This window comes from Bombyx mandarina, chromosome 16 (assembly GCF_030267445.1).
Source record: "Bombyx mandarina strain Sakado chromosome 16, ASM3026744v2".
Lineage (NCBI taxonomy): Eukaryota > Metazoa > Arthropoda > Insecta > Lepidoptera > Bombycidae > Bombyx > Bombyx mandarina.
In genome coordinates this window covers 6486752-6503253 of record NC_143222.1, presented here as the reverse complement: position 1 = coordinate 6503253, position 16502 = coordinate 6486752, and the positions used below count along the sequence as shown (strand labels likewise).

Here is a 16502-nt window from a genome sequence, read left to right as displayed (position 1 = left end):
TAATCAACACTTTTTATGGATCTCTAAAATCTGACAAAAGTGGTTGACCTAAAGGTCGTAAATACCAGGTCATAAAATCCCAAAAAAAGACAAAAGTGAAAAATTTTGAAGTAACTGGAAATGAAAATGAATGTATAAAAAAATGACAAAAGCTCCAATTTAAATTACTATATCGCCATTCGACAATAGCATAACTTAATACCTCAATACAAAAACATCAAACGCGACAGGTATTGATGTATAACAAGTAAATTTGGTTTCCGTGAAGAAATTTCTGAAACATACAACTATTTATTTGTAGATGCTCCGTCAAAGAAACAATATTTTAGTGACAACTTTTTATAGACAATTTACTACCTCACCTCAATTTTGTGCCAGCCACTATGATGTGCTTGGAGTCACACCAAAAGCGACCCAGAACGATATAAAAACGGCTTACTATAAACTTTCCAAAGTACACCACCCGGACAAATCTAAGGTAAATGTAAAATCTAAAAAGTAGACAAAGATTCCATTTAATAAAATTAATCATTGCAAAAGCTATATTTTCAGTTCAGTATACCAAAGCTTTAGTACTGAAATCTTCACAGAAAATAAAAAAAGTTATATCTATTATGTAATATTATCATAGCTTCTATTTTGCAGGTAATGTAAGCTGAATCGGCAATTGTTCAAAAATAGATATTATTTTTAATTACGTGAAGTACTTACTTATCATAACCTTGTATGTAACTGTTCTAGGATGAAGCATCTATCAAAAAGTTTCGAGCAATAACAGAAGCATATGAGGTACTTGGGAATATTCAACTTAAAAAAATGTATGATAGAGGTTTGTAATGCTGTCCATGTAAAATAATCGTTATAAATTCTGCAACTATTTTAGTGATTTTGCTGAAATATCATCTTTATTTTGAAAAAATGCTTATAAGTAAACACATAAAGCCAGTTTTTTTCTATGAATGGTAAAAGTGTTTCTTTTTTGAGGATATCCAAAAATTACGCTATTCTTTCATGTGGGTAAATAAGAGGAACTATTGATCAGTCAGATTGGTGGTAGATTCATTGAAGCACTGCTCTTGCTAGTGTCAGTAATTTTTTTTTGGGTTGAACCCCGTGAGACTACCTATCAAACTGCATGTTGCTAAAACTACTTTGAAAAGCTGAAATAGAACATCCTATTCCATATTTCCAGTTTGAAGATGCAGTAAATTAAATGCCCCTTAGGGTATCAATTGGCGACTTTTTCAAGTAGTTTTGAGTTGGTTTGGTTCTGAGGTTGATCATTACATGCAGGTATCACTTTAACATGCCTTCCTTTATGCTGTGCCTGTTGTTTGTGTAGTGCACAGCTTAATCAGATTTGTTGAGTTTCATATGGTTACAGATGGTTTTATTTGGTGTCAAGGGCTCATTTAAAAAATAAGGCCAAGGTAGTTTTACCAAAGACACAGCATAACCTTTACAGTGTGAATATTCGCCTGAATGACAACATAGAACCATGTCTAGGCAGCCCCCAATATTTTTTTACGTTGCTGTATTGAATCCATTTTTCACCACCCATCATGATGCCACAAAGAAAACCATTTTTTTTTTACTGTTGAAGCAGTTGTTTATAGCCGAAAAATCATTGCTCAATGCCCCATGGCTTCAACACATAAAAAACTCAGTTCCTTGGTTTTGAATCATTCCCAATCCCTGGAATCGCTTGAAACATGATTTGGCAAGACATTCCTAATCTGATAATTGGATCTTGCCTTTAGTACAAATCATCATCTAGAAAAGCGTCTTAATATTTCATTTAGAAATGTTTTCGAAGGTTTTTTGGCTTTCCTTTAAACCAATAAATTGTGGTTTAAAGTACACATAGGTATTTATTTTATTACATACGCAATTTTCTCATTACTATAAAATAAATTTTGATTAGGCAATTTATTTTGTTACTTAGGTCTCTTAGTTGGTAGAGAGAATACTTCTCGTATGGAATACAAACCAGAACCAGAACCTACAGATCCTACCCTAAAGTTTTACAAGTCCCATGCAACTCGCAATATCACACCCACCATGGACGGGAAAGTTCCAATTTATGACTTTGATAGTTGGTAAGTCCAAGATGATTTTGGATTTTGTAAAAAGTAGTGGCTAATTTTTTTTTTCTCAGGAATGTTTTACTATTTCAATCTTTAAATTAAATTAAAAGTCAAGTAGTATTCCTTTCTTTTTCAGGTCCAAACACCATTATTCAGATGTATTTGCAAAGCAGAAATATGATAAGAAAATGGTACAAAACTCGCAAGAAAAACAACAGAAAATATTAGAATCTACTAAACAAGAAGGAATTATTTGGCTTGTTATAATCATAGGTGGATTGTTTATTGCGGTGGTACTTAATGGACTCGATGATTATGATCAAAATCAGTTACAAAAGAATAATATACAAAAAAAATGAACTTCTACAAATATCTGATATAGATAAAAACGAATATGCTATTCAATTATAGCAGATTTGCATTATATTAGGATAATAAATCACAATTTACTATATTTATTTTTAAATAATGTGTATGTCGGAGGAGAAACGCTGAAGGAATGTTTTTAAAAAGTGTGACGTCAGCATTGTTGACGTCACGGTCATTAAGTTCTCGATGATGACTCATATTTGGGCTTCCAAAACAAAACTTCACGAGAACTGCGTATATTGCACGAGAAGCATAACAACGTTACAGAGAGATCCGTACTGTACTACGGCTCGGACACGAATGAATAAACGCTAGACAGCACGGCCGTATTTATAGGACTTCGTACACGTCAGCGTGTTTACAAGTATTAAACACGTGAGCGTGTTTTCAAGATTTTAAAGTATTGAAATTACAATAAAAGGGACTGTTTAACATCAATTTCTTATCAGAGTAATTAGTTGATGATCAGTAGGTAAATAGTCATATTTGCGCCGACATGTATATATTGTAAATATAGTTCTTTATTTTAATTGTGATATTAATTGCATAAAATGCAAACATATTCTTAAACTTGTTTAATAACAGCAGTCCAGAAATTAAAGAAATAATAATTAACATGAGGATATAGTAAATAAAAACTTGTTTAGAACATTTATTTTCATTAAGTTTCTTTGATATACATAAATTGGTGTATTTTTTATTATATTTTCCTTACATGATGAATTTTAAAATGGTATTTTTTTAAAGTTTATTATGTACAATCACATTTTAAATAATGTTAAGCACCAATGGTAAGCAGATGGACATCTATATCAAACAAATTTTGTTTAGATATTGATAACATATAATTGACTTTGCAAACTGGAAACTTCATTAAAATCCTAAAATAATATAATCAACACATAGGTGCTTTAATGGCCACTAAATTAAGATAACATTATCATTATGAATAAACATCTTGAACACACAACAGAAATATTAGAATATTTCAGAAATGATTTCCGTACATTCCAGGCATAGGCATGTTAAGGGGTCCTACAGGATAGGGCAGACTTTGTGGATTCTGTGATGGTAAATAATTGGAATATGGTAAGTATGGTTTCGTAGCACCATTACCATATGCATTCTGATTGCTGTTTCTCAACAATTCTGACATTTTCTCGGCTTTGTACTTCCTTATATGCATTTGTTTACGGATGGGTTCAAAATCTTCTAGAAATTTATCAACACCCATTTTTCCAGATAAAAAGTCTCTTGCAATGTTATCTGACTGTTCTTCTGATTCTGCAGCTGCTGTTTGCAGAAGTGCATGAGTTGTATCTGGTGATATTCCAGCAGATTTTGTTTCTGAAATGGCAATAATGTTATGAATGATTTTTTTTAAGCATAGATGGTGGACGAGCTCACAGCCAACCTGGTGTTCATCCATTCATCCCAGACATCTACAACATAAATGCCGACACCCACCTTGAGATATGAGTTCTAAGGTCTCAGAATAGTTAGAACGGCTACCCCACCCTTCAAACTGAAATACATTACTCCTTCACGGCAGAAATAGCAGGGTGGTGGTACCTACCCCTGTGGACTCACAAGACGTCCTTCCACTAGTAAATGATTTATGCTGATGTTAGTAAAATATGTTTAACCTGTATATATCTATGGACTTAGTATTTTGTATTGCATTCCACATTAAAAGCAGTGGCATATTGGGCAAGTATCCACTTGCTGGTAAAACAACCTCATCAACCATCAATACTACTACATTATTTGGAAATATTTTTTGGGCACTTCCCGATTCACCTAGGACAAGGAACATCCTTCCAACCGGGTGTCTATAAGTTCATGGCTCATCTGATGTTAAACGATTACTGAAATCAGCATCGAATCCCACAGGCAAGTACCAATTTTTCTAATGAAATACGCATTTGTCAATTGTTTATGATTGACTACCACAGTGAAGGAATAACATCGTGTAGTAAAAATCAAACTCGCAAAATTATAATTTGCGTATTTACTGGTGGTAGGACGTCTTGTGAGTCTGCACGAGTAGGTACCAATTTCTGTCGTAATGCGTTTCGGTTCGGAGGATGGGGCAGCTAAAAACTTGAGACATTAGAACTCACATCTCAAGGTGTGTGGCGACATTTACGTTGTAGATGTCTATGGGCTACAGTAATCACTTAACACCAGGTGGGCCGTGAGCTCGTCCAACCATCTAAGTGATAAATAACTTACTATAATCATCTAGTAATTCTTGAATACGGGTACAGAGCTGTTCCCCTAATTCTGATTTCTCTTGTAGCTCAGCTTTCATTCTTTCTAACTCTGGTTCTTTTCCCAAATTAAACTCTGCTAGTGATCTATTACTTGCTATGAACATTTCTTTCTCAGTGTCCCAATCTTTGACCTGTAAACAAAATTATTAACAACATTGTAAATCCGTTCGTTTCGGTATTGAGTTGAGGGCAAGCACTCTTTTTCCCGTCAAATCTCGGCTGGGGTCCCGTAATACATTAACGACATACTTTTACCTGGCCTAGAAGGATAAGTACTTTCCGGGACCTTGACGAGACCCACAGCACGCAATGATTGCGTGCTGGGGATCTCGTCTGTGGGGTAGATGCTGGACTTTCACCGGGCGCGTCCGTAGGTGGCGGATCACGGGATCCTCTGGGCGACATTCCCATAGGTATCGTCCGATTTTTTCGTTGCAAGGATTCTTAGGTTTAGGTCCTAAGTTTAGGATTGAGTTAAGATTGAGGTTAAGGATTATGATAGGTTAGCTAGGCTTTGCAACGAAAGAGATCGCATGACGCGGACCATACCAGCATTAGGAGGAGCAGAAGGTCTGCGTCCTCCACACTCTTCACTAAGTGAAAAGTTCTCCTGGAGAGCGCAGCTTCTGATGGCACCAGTTTGCCGGTGTGTCGTGAGTGGTCAGCCTGTGCCCCGTTGTCGTGGGAGTGGACCAGTGTTGCATTTTCTGCAGCTGTTGGCCGCTGGTCGCCATGTCCCCGGCTTCAGCTACAGGAGAACGCCCACCAAATATAGGGATAGGGGCGTGCTTCCGTGGTTGCTCGTTTCGAGCGTGGGGCGGTGGTCTGCCGAGTTACCCTCTGCACTTGGTGGGCTGTCGGCCAACTCGTAATCTCCACTAAGTGGGGGCGGCGCTGTATGGGTCTTCCGTGTGTTGCCACGCGACAAAGTCACGGCGTTGCGACGTCCGCAGTGCGCGATTGCGGTCAGAGCGGTTCACGGGTACCGCAGTCTCGTTCGAGGCGGCGTGCGTGCTCGCCGGGACGCTTTCCTGGGAACTGAGACACTCGCTGCGGGTTACGCGTGGCGATGAGATCTCCGCTCCAGGGGGAGCTGCGTCCCGGCGCGGTGGAAGTTCGAGCGCGGAAGCTTCAATCTCGGCGTGCCGCGTTTGAAGCGTAGTCTCGCTGCCTGGCGAAGCTCGTCTATGGACGACGGGCCGTCGGGGCCATCCGCCCTATCCTCTCGGACTGGGTGAATCGCGACCGCGGACGTCTCACCTTCCGAGCGACGCGGATGCTCACGAGACACGGCTGTTTCGGTCGCTAGCTGCTCCTCGTCGCCCGAACGGAGCTGACGCCGAAGTGCCTCCACTGCAGAGGCTGCAACGAGGACACGGCGGAGCACACGCTTGCGTTCTGCCCCGCTTGTGAGAAGGCAGTTTCCTCCCGGTGATGGTCACAGGGCCACCTGCGGGGGTTGAGGCTGCGCCGCGCGCTGGCACAAGGAAGATGGGATGACACGTCGACGGCTGCGGTTTGCGATGCGGTCCGCATTTTCGTCGTCGCTGTCGTCGCCGAACATACTGTGGAAGAGCAACCCGGTCGGCGGTGTATCGCGTTCCGACCCGGCAGGCTGGTTCTGGCCCAGCGGGGTATCCCGGAACACCAGCGGCATCGCCCGGGCGGCCTGGTAAGGCCGCCGTACCGCGGAGACCGACGTCGTTGGTCGTCGACTATCGCCTCGACTACCCACCCGTCGATCGGGCGTCCTTGGTGTGGCGCCACGTGTCTGGTTGTAGTTGACCGCGGGAACCCCCCTACTCTGACCGGGTTTTGACCCCGGACAGAGATCGGACGTCAAGTGCAGGGGAGTCGTTTAGTGGGTGGGCCCTAAAATTCCTTGGGCCCGCGGTTTGCTCTCAACACCTGCAGATCGTTGAGTCTCACATATCCCGCGCGCCTCCTAGGCGCTAGGCGCGGGGACTTCGTAGGGGATTTCTACTGGTGGTAGGACCTCTCTACTGGTGGTAGGACCTCTTGTGAGTCCGCGCAGGTAGGTGCCGTGAAGCAGTAATGCGTTTCGGTTTGAAGGGCTGGGCAGCCGTTGTAACTATACTGAGATTTTAGAACTGATATCTCAAGGTGGGTGGCGCATTTACGTTGTAGATTTATATGGGCTCCAGTAACCACTTAACACCAGGTGGGCTGTGAGATCGTTCACCCATCTAAGCAATAAAAATAAAAAAAAGGTTTGGCCCTCGGCCCGAAAAAAAAAGGGGTAGTGTTAGCAAATCTTTCAGTTCGAGCCTGTGCGCTTACCTACTACGAGGGCGGCACTGAAAATTTCTGGAATTAACGAAGTGACACAACATTACTATTTAAAAATGTATTTATTGCTTTTCGAAGTATTCTCCGCGAAATTTGACACATTTTTCCATACGATGGAACCAATCATTGAAGCAACCATTCCATTCGGAAGTTGGGGGTCTCCAAAATGGCCGTTTTGTAGGCGTCCACAGCTTCTTCAGGTGATGAAAATCTCTGTCCACGCAATTTATTCTTTATTTTAGGGAAAACAACTTTTTTACACCTAATTGTTCATGCAAGATTATTTGTATTTGACTCATGCCAATGTCTAAAGTTGCCTGAATTTCGCGGTATGTCACATGTCGACCTTCTTCAGTCAGCTTACGCACAGCATCAACGTTTTCTTGGGTGACTGCAGTTTTTGGACGACCTTGACACGCCACGTTGAAACTCAGCAAACCAGCGATAAATTGTGGTTTTGGATGGGGCTTCATCACCAAATGCAGAAATCATCCGGTCAACACACTGTTTTTATGTTAAACCACTTCGAAAGTCATAATAAATCATCACTCTTGAATTTTCTCAAGTCAATTCCATTTTCTCAACGACTAAACAAGTTTGACAAAACCTCGTGACAAGACCGAGAATCTTTTTTTAAATAAATAAATGGTATTCGATTTTTAAAACCAAGGAGTTTTCAATTAAAAAGATTTTAATATGACAGGAACAGTGGAAATATTCCATTCCCGATACTTGATACTTTTAGTGCAGCCTAGTAGTCCCCAAGTAGCTGGAATAACCCCTTAGGCTACCAGCAATTACGTAGGGAAAAAAGTACTATCATTAACAATATTCATAAACTATATTTAGTAACAATTTTTTATTACATTTAAACTTTAAGGACACCTGTCAATCATACCATTAACAAGTAAAATACAATTCCTACAGCTGTGAACACAGTACATATTGTTATGAAGTTTGTAACTTATAACTATCAGGACCACAGCTTCATAATAGATCCATATCTGATCACTGTGATTAGTGATCCATGACTTTAGAATCTAACTAACCCTTGCGAACAAGAAGTCCATCTAACACTAGTAATTTTAGCTAACTTGTAGATTACAACATACCTAAATTCATAATTATGGTGCCACTATCTCGCTTTGAGTTTACATGAAACATTGTATTTCTTGAACAAAAGGGTAGATTTTTAGATAATCTCATTTTTATTTGTTTAAAGTATTTCCTATAGTATTCAGATCAACTAAATAAAACTTTCATAAGTCACTAAACATTTTTCAAAATATAAATTCATCTAAACTATGTCTGTATTAGTTTTAATGTTCTTTTTGTGATGTTTTATAGTCATTATTTTGTAGTTATATGTTTTTAGTGTAAAGGTATATTGAGTTGTTAGATTTATAAAATGAAACTGTCTTACCTGTTTAACATCCTTTAGCACAGACTCAAATTTAGCATCATCATTGAGCATTTCTTTGAGTTCATTAGAATTTAGATGAGCCAACAGGCCCATAACTGATGGATAATCCGATTGAATCATTTTTTTGTTTCCTTACTTCGGGTAATAATTCGATTTGTTTTTAAAAACGCAGAACAAAGCCACTTTATTAATTAGTCAACAAATACAAAATATTTCTTGACTCATTTCAATACAGATTAATCTCAGTACCTACATACATATTTCTTCAAAATAATTGGTTTTATCAGGGATCTGACGGATCATATTTTTTAAGGGATTTAAGACTTAGTAGCTAAGACCTTTAGGTCAAGTCTTATTTTAATTTTAATGAAAACTGTTTTCAATGAGAAATGATATTATGAAATGAAATGAAGTTGATTAATATGAAACATGGTATGAAACGAAACGGGATGAAATATAATCTCAGTAAAATGGTGGTCATTTACTGAGACTTTTTCGGTAGGCTTTTTGGTGGATCCCGAGAAGTTACGTTCAACGGCTTTGTTTCACTTTTCCACCATTGTGCATTTTCACGGATACTAAACAATTAATAAACCACCGTTATTACACATTTAATACATACCTACAGGGTCTGTCGTAGTTCGTTAACCGGGGGTGGCCCGGATGTCTTATTCTAAGAAAATCTACTTTGTTTGTTAGGGCTGCCAACACTGCGAAAGCTATAATTTTTCTTGTCCCTTTTTCTAAAATTTTCTATCGTGACTAGTAATTTGGCCATAATTTTTACAAATTAAGATATTTTAGTGTACTTTTTTTTGTATTTTACTCGGAAATAATTGTACTATTTAATCAAATTACTATTTAGGCATCATACATTCTAAACTTATGAATATTAGAGTTAGAAGTTATTTTTATTTTTCTTTTTTACTTTTAGTCAAGTTATAAGCATTGATTTTGAAAAAATAATGAACTGCACTGTGAGTGCCTATTGTTTTAAAAATTGCTTTGCTTGTGTAGATTCTAAAAAGGTATAACAATCGGTACTTCACAAGCAATATTACTTTGTAGAAGCGAAAGAGCTTATCACTTTCATTTCAATGAAATAAAAATAAAAAATGACCTAAAGGTCTTAGTTACCAGGTCATAAAATCCCATATAAGAGTTGCCCAATATTTCTCTCCACAAGTCCACAATACTAATCTGTAGACACACCCGTTTAAATAAATTCGCTTTATCATTTTTATTTCGTATAATATCGACTTACGTTCCTACGTTTACTTTAGAAGTTTTTATAAGTAAGTAACGTGTAGACTGTATTAGCTTGTAGTTGCACCATTTTTAACCAGATGTTTATATAAATTCATTACCTTATTTGGAAGTTTGACATCGTATTCGTTTGTCCTAAATAAATTTATATTGAAAGGCGGAGTCGACAGTGACTCACGTCCTCGTTAAGAAAGCGACGATATCTTGAGTGATAGACAGCTTTGGCTAATTATAATTTAAATTTAGCACGCAGCAAGTGTAGTTTTTTTAGTACTTCCCGCCAGGCAGCAAGCAGTTGGTGTTCGTAAGCCCTTTTCCTAAATATTGATGAGTAATAGTTAGTGATAAACATATACATAGACCCTGTTGGTAATACATAAATAAATAAGGAAAGTTTATAATTTACTCTTATTAATATACATATGATTCTTAATTTAAATATTTGTCATTAAACATATAAGTATGTCAGAGGTTTAAAATTTAATTTGAAATATAAATATAATCAATAATTTGTTACCAATTTACATGCCTTTATTTCCTGCCATGAATTTGCATTAAAGCACATGAAACGCTAATTTATTAAAGGTAGGTTTATAACTTTCAGTTCACCATGTCATCTCGCAAGACAGCCGGTCGTCGCATTAACAAGAAGCGCGCACAACGTGCTACCTCCAATGTGTTTGCTATGTTTGATCAAGCTCAAATAGCAGAGTTCAAGGAGGCTTTCAATATGATTGATCAGAACAGGGATGGATTCATTGACAAGGACGATCTGCATGATATGCTTGCATCTTTAGGTTAGTACAGCAGTTTGAATATTTATGTACCAAATGAGAATTTTAAACTTAGATTTCTCAAAGTAGGTACTGGCGTTCTTATCTTTATGGGCTCTCAAAACTATCGAAAATTTACATTGGTGGTTTCAGTATCAAAGTAGCAAAAGAAAAGTCAGTATTGTTTTACCAACACATGACTGTATGAGTCCACAGAAGATTTGAGTAGGTGACAGTCTGGTATAGAAATAATGTTAGGCTACTATGACTGGACCCATCATATTCACTGAGACCAAGCATACTTAGTTAGACTTAGTACTGTGTACTGTCTGCTGTTCCAAAGATGTGAACCTAATAATCATAGTAGCTTATGTTATAACTAAACTAAACTATAAATAGAGTACTACTATTCAAGTTCTAAAATGAATAATCATCTCAAATAATCAAAAGGATAACATTTGGACAAACAAATGGGTACAATTTCACAGAATGGTATAATTTCATATAATGTATAGAAAGATTGCTGAAAATATGGAAAATACACTGTAGCTAAGATATTATGTTTTTTTAAAAATTGACAGGAAAACTGAATGTCATTGAAAAGCTTGGGCAAGGTCAGATATCAATGTCGTGTGAAAATTAATCAAAACTAACATTGTTTTTAATGTATTGGCTTTTAAGTTTGAGTTCTACCTTTTTTCCTTTTCACATAAAAGTGAGTAAAGGATAAGAAAAAACATTGAAATGTTAATTTAAAACAACTGATAGTATGTAACCAAAATACTTTATAAACTCTTTATTCTTGTGTGTGTAATGTTATAAGCAAGTTTGTTATTAGTAATAAGATGTCTGCAGGAATGTTGCTAATTTGAAATTCTAATTAACACTCGTGACATAAATTACGATAACATGTTGTAAAATTATAGGCAAAAACCCAACTGAAGATTATTTAGAGGGAATGATGAATGAAGCACCGGGACCAATTAACTTTACGATGTTTCTCACTCTGTTTGGTGAGAGACTGCAGGGCACTGACCCTGAGGATGTCATCAAAAATGCATTTGGGTAAATATTGATTTAGACATATTATTATGCTATTTAAAATCTCTCAGGTGTTCCTAATAATACCGATGAATGGCAGTGACGGTGAGCCCTAATACAATAATATAAAAATTGCAATGCAGAAATTGTGCCTTATTACACAAAACTTAAAGTAGCATAATTAAAAATCAGAAAATAATTTGTGAATGTATTTGAAAGAACAAAATTGTGTATCTATGAATATACCAAAATAAGATTAACGCTTAGTTTAATGAGAATGTAAATCTTGCATAGGACTCTTTTATTTGAATTTGAAAGAATTATTTGATAAATCTGAATTGAATAACTAAAAAGTCAGTAAAAATAATTCTTAAATGAAAAAAAATACCAACTTTATTGAAAAGCGCAAAAGTGTCCTAGCCCACAATTTTTCATATTCGGATTTATAAATTGCAATTTATTCAAAACTGGCCTATCCCTAGTTTCACCAAAAGATAACAGATGCCTTTGTAAATATTATTTTCGCGCGTATTGTTTTTGCCTACGAAGCAGTGTAAAATTAAAATGAAATCTTATGATCTCCATATTACCTAGGGTAAGCTTGGCCACCTTTGCGCCAACGGCTTCAATTTACAGGCAAAAAGCAAGATGTATGAGACATACGGTATGATCTCTCTAATATAAACAAAGGTATTATAGGCAGGAATAATATAAGAAATAAAACTTTTTAAAATTCATTTCTCATTAATTTCTGCAAGATCATGTTGATGAATACAATATAGCCTTTAACTATATTATGTTCCCACCTATCAGACAATAAGATAGATGTTATCCATACAGATTCAATATTACCACAATTGGAAAACTACCATTAAGTAATGTTTAATTACAGAGCATAATGCGACTCAGTGAAAAATTGGAAAACTACCATTAAGTAATGGTTAATTACAGAGCATAATGCGACTCAGTGACGCACAATGCCGAATTATGCTGAAGCTTAGTTGAGCATTATGCCGCATAATGCGCTCTTGTGCTGTAATTGGAAAACCGCCTTATAAATTAGTATAAATTATAATTTATATGTTAGTATAGATTAGTTAACTGTCTATTAAAATAGTTTTAATTTTCATTACATAATCATTTCATCAATCAGGTGCTTCGATGAAGAGAACAATGGTGTGATTGGTGAGGAGCGACTCCGCGAGCTGCTTACCACAATGGGCGATCGCTTCACAGACGATGATGTGGATGAAATGCTCAGGGAAGCACCAATCCGCGATGGACTCTTCGATTATGTGGAATTCACGCGTATTCTTAAACACGGCGCTAAAGACAAGGACGAGCAATAAATTTAGCTTACCATGGCGGGCTGCTGATTTTAATTGATGTAATAAATATGCACTATGAAACAACCAAGAAAAGTTCCGGAGAAATTTGATTTAATTCTCATCAATAAAGTTGAAATGTATGCAGTCCGTCTTAAGAGCTTATGATATTATATTTTGCCAAACTAACATAACTGGTATATATTTTTTAGAATAAGTTAATTTGATATGGATTTAGAAAATCTCAATGAGGGATGAAGTTGTTGATTCCACTACGCATTTCTGTTTGTAATTCCATATGGACCATAATATAAATACATTATGTGTGTATGTCATGTTTCTTGAAAGCTATTGGACAAACACGGGTGCAATAATAAAAAATCATTCCTTCATACTAAAATTGCAAAAAAATGTATTAAAGTAATTCATAAAAATGTTTTAAATTTATGAATTTATTTAGTTAAGATGGAAATTATAACTTATAGTGTGTGTATTTGATCATGTATCTATATGTATTTTTCATGTAAATTTTTTATCTAAAAAATTTTGTTTTAATGTTTAATCCCACAATAAATAGTTATTCTAACACAGACTGTGAGTGAAACCGTCTGAAAGCGAAAATGGCAAAAGGCAAAATTTACAGAATTCAACTACTATAAATATCGACGCTTGAAAGGCAAAGTGACTAAGCGACAATAACTGCTTTGTACATAAATTATAGGCAATAACCATAGTCGATGCGCAAAAAAAATATATTTCTAAGTCTATTAAAATCATTTCAATCCTACAGCTACTAGCTAGATTCTACTACAGCTAGATTAGTTAAAATAAGATTTGTTTTCAGGTATTTCAACTTTAAATTAGTCTACTGTAAAGTTCACGCATTGTCGCTTAGTCACGTTTGCCTTTCAAGCGTCGATATGTATTTTTACATTTAGTAGTTATTAATTTTTGTTTCTGTTATGTAATTTCTGTTGATGAAAGGCGATTGCATGCAGCAGAGATGCGCATGTTGCGATGGATGTGTGGAGTAACGAGAGTGGATAGAAAACGGAATGAATATGTTAGAGGAAGTCTGAAAGTGGCACCTGTGACAGAGAAGCTGAGAAATGCGCGTTTGGGATGGTATGGACATGTGATGAGACGAAATGAAAATGAGGTTGGTAAGAGAATGTTAACTATGAACGTGGAAGGATATAGAGGAAGAGGTAGACCTAAGAAGAAATGGATGGATTGCGTGAAAGACGATATGTGTAAGAGGGGAGTGAGCGAAGAAATTGTATATGATAGGGGAGTATGGAAGGAGAAAACATGTTGCGCCGACCCCAGGTGACTGGGTGAAGGGCAGGATAATGATGATGTTTTTTGTTTTTGTAGTATTAAGCCAATCTGGTACTTGCTGGTATTTATAGAATAGGAATTATAGGTGGATATGCTGTATTCTTATATCGATAATAGGTTTTTATTTATCAACAACTACTAAAAGAGAGAGAAGACAACGAAGTCGAAACACTCCAGGTAATAAAGAAAAATACCATGTTAAAAGGACAGTTGTCTCAGCTCTTCATTGAATACAATGAAGTTCTTGAGACTAACAAGAAATTACAAACTGTTGTAGACGGCTTCGATCAGTGCAGCGGTGAGTATGTTGAGTCGCTCCAACTCTCAGCTGAACTGAAAGTCAAACTTTCTGAGGCACATGATTGTATCTCTAATTTACAGTTAGAGATAATAAATCTAAAAGCCCAAAAAACACAGAGCCTGTACTCGGAACTGATCGAGAGTGAACCAGCTTCGGGAACAGTGATCACCACTTCTGAGTGTGACATACCTACAATAGATTTGACTGGTGGTGACTCCGATAGTACACATTCCTCTCGATTAGTTCTTAGTAAGAAAAAGTATAAGAGATATTCTAAGTTAAATAAGTTTATAAATAAAACGGAACAACTATTAAAACCTAGAAAATCTATTAATTATATAAAAACTATATGCAAAGACCGAAATGCACTGCGTACAAAGCTAAATACTTCACTTGAAGAATTACAACATGTTCATCACAATCATGAGTTAGAAATAGAAAAGTTAACTTCACAAATAAATTCGTCGAAAACTGATTTGGACAATGTAACTAAAAATTATGAATATGCTCAAAAAGACATATGTGAACATATATCGGTGATGGATAACCTGCTAGATTTGTGTAATAATAATAAAGAGCGATTTGAATCTCTGACATTACAATATGCTAATTGTAAATGCCATTGCTCTATATCAGGTTCTCCAGTACCAGACTGTTCCAACAGTCAAAATCAATTTTCTAGTTCTACCTCTAAGCCCGTTGTAAACAATATAATGAAACCTGCGCTTACTAAAAACATTATTAAAATATTCAGTGATGAACTAGGGAAAAATATGGGTGTAGCGCTGAATGATCTGTGTTTGGGACAATCTGTCATAAATTATTGTATGCCTGGGGCTTCATGTACCCACATACTCAATAAAATTTTAAATGTGACTCATTGCCCTAACACAACAATAATCATAATGATTGGGAGAAGGGGAAATGCAGATATAAGAGATATAAAATATCAAATAAATCAATTATTAACACTACAGGTGAAAAAGATCATCATGTTTGCATTTCCATTTATTCAGAGTATGCCAGCAGAAAATAAAATCAGACATTGCATTAATGATTTCATGCAGACAATTTCTAATGTTAATAATTATTATGTCATGACACCATGCAAATCAGAAAATATATTTTATACTATTGACATTAATTGCATGATAAAAAATAAATGTATTATTATGACAAAACCTAACAAATTCTATTTAGGTACCTAGCTACAATTTTAGACAAGTAGCAAACTCGCTACATTATTTTTTACACATTTATCTAGCCATGAATTTGGCTAAACTACTGCTTCTTTTGAGCAGAAAAAAAATATGACATCTATTAATTTGGAATCCGTTCCAAGTACTTTAAATTAATTATTTTTTTTCCTACCTAAGCTGATAGCCCTAGCGGCTATGTCAGCGTAACCCTAACTTTAGTAGGTGAGCTCACGGGGCTCAAACCTGACGATGTTGCTAACACGAACCCTAGCAAGAGTCGTGCTTCGCAGAATCTACCACCGGATCGGAAACGCGACCCACTGAGAAGATCCGGCGAGAAACTCAGTGGGCTGTGTCTGAGAGTTAATTTACTCGTCGAGCCCTTCGTCGCAAGCGACGGGTTCGACGAGAACGGTGACCGGTGCTTGAAGTACCTAAAAGCACCGTTAGTGGATCGGGAGGATCCGAGATGACGTGTTAAATTAATTACTAAGACAACAGAGTTTATATACCTCTTGCTTAAGTGTATAATCTATGCCTCTTGCAGTAAATATGATTTATTTGGACACAGCCCATCAACAAATAATATTTCTTTGAAAACAACTGTGATCAACCTGGTGCATCAGAACTTACAAGGTTTGATGGGTAAAGAACTTGAAATTGATTTGTTCCTAGATTATAATAAAGTCAATGTTCTATGTGTTACTATGTGAACATTGGCTTAAAAAATATGAATTAAATTGTAATTTTAAAAATCACCAGGTTGTAAGTTCCTTCTGCAGAGAGAATGC

The 16502-nt window shown here is 36.4% G+C and overlaps 3 protein-coding genes across 8 annotated transcripts; 2 read left to right on the top strand and 1 right to left on the bottom strand.

The window, feature by feature from the left end:
• DnaJ-11 (DnaJ (Hsp40) homolog 11) lies at nucleotides 1-3105 on the top strand. The gene is made up of 5 exons (XM_028179462.2): nucleotides 1-230; nucleotides 302-478; nucleotides 742-829; nucleotides 1946-2099; nucleotides 2224-3105. Exons 2-5 carry the CDS (start codon nucleotides 302-304, stop codon nucleotides 2444-2446), a joined length of 642 nt encoding a protein of 213 aa, XP_028035263.2. The 5' UTR covers nucleotides 1-230; the 3' UTR covers nucleotides 2447-3105.
• Nucleotides 3082-9118, bottom strand: Vps37B (vacuolar protein sorting 37B). Its single transcript, XM_028179463.2, has 3 exons — nucleotides 8466-9118; nucleotides 4692-4863; nucleotides 3082-3803 (listed from the first exon to the last, which is right to left on the bottom strand). Exons 1-3 carry the CDS (start codon nucleotides 8583-8585, stop codon nucleotides 3445-3447), a joined length of 651 nt encoding a protein of 216 aa, XP_028035264.1. The 5' UTR covers nucleotides 8586-9118; the 3' UTR covers nucleotides 3082-3444.
• Nucleotides 9119-9607: 489 nt separating this feature from the next.
• Nucleotides 9608-13064, top strand: sqh (Myosin regulatory light chain sqh). 6 transcript variants are annotated; one of them, XM_028179510.2, is made up of 5 exons: nucleotides 9608-9760; nucleotides 10336-10528; nucleotides 11086-11118; nucleotides 11431-11569; nucleotides 12699-13064. In XM_028179510.2, exons 2-5 carry the CDS (start codon nucleotides 10342-10344, stop codon nucleotides 12892-12894), a joined length of 555 nt encoding a protein of 184 aa, XP_028035311.1. In that variant the 5' UTR covers nucleotides 9608-9760; nucleotides 10336-10341; the 3' UTR covers nucleotides 12895-13064. The 6 variants fall into 6 exon arrangements, with proteins under 6 accessions (XP_028035311.1, XP_028035314.1, XP_028035312.1 ...); XM_028179511.2 differs by having other exon boundaries at nucleotides 9683-10035; XM_028179512.2 differs by lacking the exon at nucleotides 9608-9760 and adding an exon at nucleotides 9867-10031.
• Nucleotides 13065-16502: the final 3438 nt, after the last annotated feature.

Coding starts and splice junctions, on each gene's coding strand:
- sqh (XM_028179510.2), top strand. CDS start 10,342: ATGTCATCTCGCAAGACAGCCGGTCGTCGCATTAACAAGAAGCGCGCA. Junction 10,529..11,085: donor TGATATGCTTGCATCTTTAG/GTTAGTACAGCA, acceptor AAAAATTGACAG/GAAAACTGAATGTCATTGAA. Junction 11,570..12,698: donor GTCATCAAAAATGCATTTGG/GTAAATATTGAT, acceptor TTCATCAATCAG/GTGCTTCGATGAAGAGAACA.
- DnaJ-11 (XM_028179462.2), top strand. CDS start 302: ATGCTCCGTCAAAGAAACAATATTTTAGTGACAACTTTTTATAGACAA. Junction 479..741: donor ACCACCCGGACAAATCTAAG/GTAAATGTAAAA, acceptor TAACTGTTCTAG/GATGAAGCATCTATCAAAAA. Junction 2,100..2,223: donor ATTTATGACTTTGATAGTTG/GTAAGTCCAAGA, acceptor TTTCTTTTTCAG/GTCCAAACACCATTATTCAG.
- Vps37B (XM_028179463.2), bottom strand. CDS start 8,585: ATGATTCAATCGGATTATCCATCAGTTATGGGCCTGTTGGCTCATCTA. Junction 4,864..8,465: donor TGCTAAAGGATGTTAAACAG/GTAAGACAGTTT, acceptor TTTTGTTTACAG/GTCAAAGATTGGGACACTGA. Junction 3,804..4,691: donor AGAATTACTAGATGATTATA/GTAAGTTATTTA, acceptor TTGCCATTTCAG/AAACAAAATCTGCTGGAATA.